This window comes from Nannospalax galili, unplaced genomic scaffold (genome assembly GCF_000622305.1).
Source record: "Nannospalax galili isolate Female #2095 unplaced genomic scaffold, S.galili_v1.0 scaffold768, whole genome shotgun sequence".
Taxonomy (NCBI): Eukaryota; Metazoa; Chordata; class Mammalia; order Rodentia; family Spalacidae; genus Nannospalax; species Nannospalax galili.
In genome coordinates, this window is record NW_008360317.1 from 2,861,755 (window position 1) to 2,869,148 (window position 7,394).

General features: G+C 44.0%; 2 protein-coding genes across 6 annotated transcripts in view; both read left to right on the forward strand.

The window, feature by feature from the left end:
• N4bp2l2 (NEDD4 binding protein 2 like 2) overlaps positions 1-7,394 on the forward strand; it is a 128,327-nt gene that overhangs the window by 100,174 nt on the left and 20,759 nt on the right. The gene's annotated exons all lie outside the window — the stretch shown is intronic.
• Positions 6,677-7,394, forward strand: part of N4bp2l1 (NEDD4 binding protein 2 like 1) — a 26,230-nt gene continuing 25,512 nt past the window's right edge. The window contains exon 1 of one of the 3 annotated variants that reach the window (XM_029559647.1): positions 6,677-7,300. In XM_029559647.1, coding sequence (XP_029415507.1) covers positions 7,128-7,300 — 173 coding nt within the window. In that variant the 5' untranslated portion in view covers positions 6,677-7,127. The remainder of the gene's footprint in view (positions 7,301-7,394) is intronic. The other 2 variants (XM_017796093.2, XM_008825021.3) reach the window with 2 other exon arrangements.

Here is a 7,394-nt window from a genome sequence, read left to right on the forward strand (position 1 = left end):
CCCTGGCTCCATTTTTAGTTTTTTAAGAATTCTCCACACTGCTTTCCACAGGGGTTGAACAAGCATACAATCCTGTGGGTCTCTCCCTCCCCTCGTGGGACATTGGCCACTGATCCATGAGGACAAATTGAGCAGAAGCGATGAACAGGTTCAGGATGGCCAGTGAGCACGATGGAAAAAGACTTCCCAGGGAGGCAGATTCAGTGATACAGCTCCAGACTCAGTGATATCGCTCCGTTTATTCAGTGGGGGTCAGGGAAAATACAGTGTGGAGGCAGCAGCCAAAGCTTCATGCTTTATTTACATGTGGTGGGGGGATCCTATCATTGACTATAGGGCAATGCCTAATTATCCTATAGAAAAAACCTGGGGGGTAGTTTTATTGCAGGTAACTATGCCAAAGGTCATGTTCCAAATAAGGTCAGGCATCCCTTCTTGGTGGCACTTTCCAGGTAACTCAGGTAGAGAGCAGGAGACTCCCACTGAGAAAGGGAGTCCTTCCATATAGCGCCAAGCCCCTGAGAGCTATCCAGACGTGGAGGACTACAACCTTAGCAGCAGGGTCCCCCAACACAATCCCACCAGCATTGGATGAGTGTTCCTCTTTCCCCACATCCTCTCCAACATTTGGTATCATTTGTTCTCTTGATCTTAGCCAGTCTGACTGAGGTAAGATGACATCCTAAAGTGGTTTTACTTTGCATTTCCCTAATTACTAATGATGATGAACACCTTTTAAGATGTTTCTTAGTCATCTTTATTTCTTCTTTTGAGAACTCTCTGTTCAGTTCCTTAGCCCATCTTTTAATTGAGTTACTTCCTTTCTTGATTGTTTTTTGAGTTTGTTATATATTCTGGATGTTAAACCTCTGTCAGATGTGTTCCTGGTGAAGATTTTCTCCCACCCAGTGGGTTTTCTCTTCACTTCTTGGTTGCTTCTTTTGATGTACAGAAGCTTTTTAGTTTAATGAGGTCCCATTTGTTGATTCTTGACCGTTTCCTGAGCAATTGATGTCCGGTTTAGAAAACCCTTTCCTACACCTATATCTTGTAGGTTTTTCCCAATGTTTTCTTCTAACAGTTTCAGAGTTTCAGGCTTTACACATTGAGGTCTTTGATCCATTTGGAGTTGACTTTTGTGCAGGGTGAAAGATAGGGGTTTAGTTTCATTCTTCCACAGGTGGAGATCCAGTTTTGCCAGCTCCATTTGCTGTGAATGTTCTTGGCCCCTTTGTCAAATATCAGGTGGCTGAAATTGCATTTACTCATATTTGGGTCTTCAATTTTGTTCCATTGGTCTATGGGTCTATTTCTGTGCCAGTACCATGTTGTTTTTATGACTATAGCTCTGTAATACAGCTTAAAATTTGGTATAGTAATTCCCCCAACATTGCTCTTAGTGCACAGGGTTGTTTCGGCTATCTGAGGTCTTTTGTGCTTCCATATGAATCTTAGGATAGTTTATTCCATTTCTGTGAAAAATGTCATGGGGATTTTGATTGGCATTGCGTTGAATCTTTGTATGACTTTTGGTAGGATGGTCATTTTCACTATAAATTCTTCCAATCCATGAGCATGGGCCGTCCTTCTATCTTCTGATGTCTTCCTCAATCTTTCTTTAAAGATTTAAAATTTTCATTGTAGAGGTCTTTAATGTCTTTGGTCAGGTTTATTCTGAGGTATTTTATTTTATTACAGCTATTGTGAAAGGGAGTGTTTTCATGTACTCTTTCTCTGATTGCTTGTTATTGGTATACAGAAAGGCCACAGATTTTTGAGATTAAATTTGTGACCTGCCACTTTACTGAACATGTTAATCATTTCTAGGAGTTTTCTGATTTAATTTTTGGCCTATCTTAGATATAATATATCCTCTGCAAAAAGGGATAGTTTGATCTCTTCCAATTATTGCTCCTTTAATTTCCTTCTCTTGTCTTATTGCTCTTGCAAGAGTTACAAGCACTATGTTAAAAAGGAGTGGAGAAGCCAGGCGTGGTGTTGCACGCCTGTAGTCCCAGCACTTGGGAGGCAGAAGCAGGCGGATCTCTGTGAATTCGAGACCAGCCTGGTCTACATAGTGAGTTCCAGGACAGCTGGGGCTACAGGGAGACCCTGTCTCTAAAAGATTTAAAAAAAAAAAAAAAACAACCAAGTGGAGATAGTGGACAGCCTTGTCTGGTTCCTGATTTCAATGGGAATGCTTCCAGTTGTTCTCTATTTAGAATGATGTTGGCTGTGGGTTTGTTATATGTGGCTTTAATTATGTTGATATATGTTCCCTCCAGTCCAGTTCCCTCTAGGACTTTGATCATAAATGCATGTTGAATTTTGTCAAAGGCCTTCTCTGCATCTATTGAGATGACCATGTGGTTCTTGTCTTATTGACTTGTATATATTGAACCATCCCTGCATCTCTGGGATAAAGCCTACTTTATCATGGTGAATGATCTTTCTGATGTGTCTGCATACAGTTTATCTGTATGCAGTTTGCAAGTATTGCATCTATGTTCATTAAGGATATGGGTCTATAGTTTTCTTTTTTGGTTGTATCTTTACCTGGCTTTGGTAGTGATGCTGGCTTCATAGAAGGAATTTGGGAGTTCTCCCTCTGTTTCTATCATTTTGAATAATTTAAGTAGTATTGGTTGGAGGTCTTCTTTAAATGTCTGGTAGAATTCTGCTGTAAATCCATCTGGTCCTGGGCTTTTTTTAGTCAGGTGGTTTTCTATTACTGTTTCAATTTCCTTATGTGTTATGGGTTTATTTAAGCTATTGATCTCTTTGTTTAGTTTTAGTGGTTCCCATGCTTTTAGATACCTGTCCATATCTTTTAGGTTTTCAAAGTTAGTTCAGCTCTGTTTTTTTTTATTATTATTTTTATTTTGTGTGTATGAGTGTATTGCCTGCATGTAGGTGAGTGCACCTGTGTCGTGCAATGCCACAGAGGTCAGAAGAGGGCTTCGGATTCCCCTGGAACTGGACTTAAGGACAGTTTGTAGCTGCCATGTGGGTGCTGGGAATCGAACCTGGGTTCTCTGCAAGAGCAGTCAGTGCTCTTAACCACTAAGCCAACTCTCCAGCCCTCAGCTCTGTTTCTTAAGTGGACTTTGGACTCTCCTTCTGGTCTACAGCCCTGCCACCAGCTCTAGATCTTCCAGTTCCTGTAATTTATGGGTTATGTTAGATGAATAATGTTCTTTGACTTTCTGTAATTTAAGGGTATTTTTAACCAAATCAATCAAGATTTGATTTTTTTTTGTCTGACTTTTTGAGACAGGGTCTGTCTATACCCCCAGCTGTCCTGGAACTCACTATGTAGACTAGGCTGGCCTTGCACTCACAGAGATCTGCCTGCCTCTGCCTCCCAAGTGCTGGGATTAAAGTCATGTGCCACCACACTCGGCAAGATTTGATATTTTACTCTCTAGTTTCCAGAATTCTATTGCTGTGATCCTCTGTCCTTCTCCCCACTTCTCTCCCAGTTTATACTTAAATGATAGTAATAACAAAATAGGGCCTCCAAAGAAATCCTCCAAAGTAACTTCCTTTACATTTTAGTGGGTTTCAAGAAAAGAGTAGAAATTAAAACTTTGCATGCAACTAGGCATGTTTACTAGAAATTTACTGCTTAGTGTTTCCTTTTTGTTCATTTTATACAGGTTTTAGTGTACGTTGTTAGGACTGAATATCTGTTCTGGGCAGAGCTGGGGTCTGCAGAGTTTGCTTGTATTCTGCAAGTCTTAGGTAAAACTCCTCTCTGGCCCAGGGCAGGACTATGTCAGTGCAGATCTGACCCACATTAAGGTACTGACATATTGTGGTTCTCTCTCTCTCTCTCTCTCTCTCTCTCTCTCTCTCTCTCTCTCTCTCTCTCTCTCTCTCTCTCTCAAGATAGGATCTCATTAAGTTCCCCAGGGTGGCCTTGAACATTCATGCTTAAAAGTGTCAGCCTCCCAAGTAGCTAGGATTACATGTACAGGCTACTGGCCCTGCAGAACTCTAAGTTCTTTCTGTCTCCTATAGCCTCCCTCAAGCATCTAGAAGAGGGATGAAGGAAGAACCAGGAAGGAGGCTAAGTTAGAGGGAGGAAAAGATAGATAGCCAGGGAGGAGAGTGGCATCTGGAAAGTTCTTTCTTTGGTGCCTTAAGCAGCAAACCATTTATGCCACCAATCTGGATCATCCTTCTGGTTTGCTAATGCTTACCAGCTCACTAGCCACCCAGGCCTGTACTGAATTCCAGAATGCTGCAACTTTCTATTCATGAACCCCACCTTTATTACCTTCCCCTAATTTCTAGATAGACTACTCTCTCTTCTTAAGCTCATATAATTATAGCAAGTATCCTTGTGCCTGTGGCAAACATCAGGTGCTACTGAGATGGAAGATATAGTCCTTACACCTTTGAGGAAGTGTCTGACAGCATAAAGAGTGAAATATGGTGCTAGGGGTATTGCTTAGTTGTAGAGTGCTTGCCTAGCATGCACTAGTGTAAGGCACTCCGTTTGCACCATTGACAGATTTATTCACTGGTTTTTTTTGTTGTTGTTGTTGTTTGCACTATACTTCCTGTTCTCCACATCTTATTAAACAGTAATATTTAGAGAAATGTTTGTCATTTTTCCCAAAATGGTTTATGATTTTCCCTTCTTTTATTTTCTTTTGAAACAGATCTCTCTGTGTTACCTGAGATAGCCCTGAACTTCTGTGAACTCCTGTGCTTAAGAGATCTTCCTAACTCACTCTCCCAAGTTCCCAAGTAATTTCCAAATGCCAGGAGACTTCACCTATTTTTTTTTTTTTTTTTTTTTGCAACAGGGTCTCTCTGTAGCCCCAACTTACCTGGAATTCACTATTGTAGACCAGGCTGGCCTCAATCTCACAGAGATCTACCTGCCTCTGCTTCTTGAGTACTGAGGGCCACATTCTACTCAGTGTATATTTTTAAAGATTAAAAATATTGTCTGAATGTGTGCCTGCCATGTGTGTTCAGACCTGCAGAGGCCAAAAGGTCTTTGAATACCTTGGAGCTGGAGTTACTGACAGCTGCCTTACATGAGTGCTGGGAACTACACTTGGGTTCTTTGGGAGAACATAAGCACTTTTAATCATTGAGCCATCTTTCCAGCTCCCAGTGTGTATTTTATTTATTTATTTATTTATTTATTTATTTATTTATTTATTGTGTGTGTGTGTGTGTGTGTGTGTTGTGTGTGTGTGTGTTGCATGCATGTAGAGGCCAGAGGAGGATATTAAGTGTCTTCCTTGTGCTTGCGGACATACTTTTAAGACAAGGTGGCTCACAGAACCAGAGGCTCCAGTTTCTGCTAGGTTAGTTGGTAGTGAGTTCTAGAGATCCATTTGTCTCCATCCCTCAACCCTGGGATTACAGACAGGCATGTGCAGCTATACCCTGCTTTTTACATGGGTGCTACGAATTTGAACTCAGGTACTCATGCTTGCACAGTAAGCACTCTTACTGAGCCTTCTCCCCAACCCTTAATGTATATTTTAGTCTCAATTTGTATTATCCACTTTCCAAATGCTCCGTGGCCATGTGTGATAAGTAGCTCCTTTCTGGAGACCTAAAATGAAAAAAGATAGTATTTGAGACTGAACAAAAACACACTGAGCTAGGGTATTGCTCAGTGGGTAAGCTCATGCTAAGTGTGCTGGAGGAGGCCCTAGGTTCACTGCCTCTCTGCACATATGAAATGTAACAGGGACACATAGATTCTGTGTCACTACTGTGATAACTAATGTATACTTTCTGTCCCTTGTGCTTTCCCCTTAATATGCACAGAAGCCGTTGCAATTCCATTGTTCCTTAGCAGTACTAAGAAGATTTTTAAAAGTATGCTTCAGCCGGGCGTGGTGGCACATGCCTGTAGTCCCAGCACTTGGGAGGCAGAGGCAGGTAGATCTCTGTGACTTCAAGGCCAGCCTGGTCTACATAGTGAGTTCCAGGACAGCTGGGGCTACAGGAAGACCCTGCTTCAAAAAGACAAAAAGAAAAAAAAAAGAAAAAGTATGCTTCATGTTGGAGGGAATTGCCAAGGGAGAGCAGCTCATGTCACTCCCACACCCCAACCCAGGGGAAGCCTTGGTTAAAGTGAAATTCTCAGAGTACCTCTCTACTTGGACAGCCCCTTCCTAAAACGCATAGTGAAATCTCTGGAGTTATACTTAGAAGAAAATACCTTCTTTCCCCACAATTCCTTTTCATACTGTTCATACCTTATGTGCCAAAACAAAATTTATTTTTTGGTAATTGCCAAAGCCACTAATGTCTCTGGTTTCCTAGGATGGAAGTTTTGAACATTGTTTAATTCCAAAACCAGGTTCATCTTATTATTGTTCCTAGTCTGAAATTCTGGAGAATCACTGAGGATATCTACCAATGGGTGCCCGCCAGTTCCTCCACCTAGAACTTGATTCTCAGTCTTGGGACGTTGCCCCTGTTACATGGCAGCAGAAAAGTACCTGAGAGAAGCCTCCTAAGTCCACCTGGGGACTAAAGAGGATGAGATTTAAAGTTATGTAGTAGCCACAAAAGTTTCTAAGAATATTTTTGGCAGGCTGATAAGGATGAAAAGAAAAGATACAGCCCATGGAAGAGTGTGTGCTAGGCCTTGGGACACCAGCCAGATGTTGGTGCACACCAACTGGGGGAGACAGTGGCCTTTACTGTTACTATTCAAAATGCTGTTCACATTCTTTAGTCCCTAAATAAAAGTACTTCACTTTCAAGGTCTAGGCCAGTCTGAGGGGGCGAAGGAGAGCTGTAGCAGAGGGCTCGTCTCCCTGGTGGCTTCAGGGAAATGTCCCAGTGTCCCCTGGCCGGCCCCCCTTCCCTCCACGAGGACAGGAAAAGGCAGTGGGAGGCAGGAGGAAGAGCTGGGGGTGCGTCACCCCTGCTTCCCGGGCTGTCAGTCTCCCGGCGGGCCCAGCAGGTAGGGGCGCCCCCTCCCACGCAGCGCGGTTCAGGCGGCTGGGAAGGAGGGGCTGGGCTCCGAGCGCCCGCCCCTCCATCTATCACATGGCCGGAGAGTCACAAAAACAACAGCTTTGGCCAAGACCGTGACTTCAGGAAGGGAACCCAGGGCGCTCTCAGCCAGCCCCCTCCCCATGGAGGACAGTTTTCTGGAATCCTTTGGGAGGCTGAGCCTCCAACAGCGGCAGCAGCAACCGCCGCTTCGGCCGCCGCCCGCGCGGGGGACCGCTCCGCGCCGCCACAGCTTTAGGAAACACCTCTACCTCCTGCGAGGCCTCCCGGGCTCGGGGAAAACCACACTGGCCAGGTAATGACCGCGGCCTGGCGCCGGTGCGGGTCCGGGGCCACCGAGCGCCCGGCCGAGCCCCGGCCCGGAGCGGTTCCCGCGCGCCCCTGTCCCG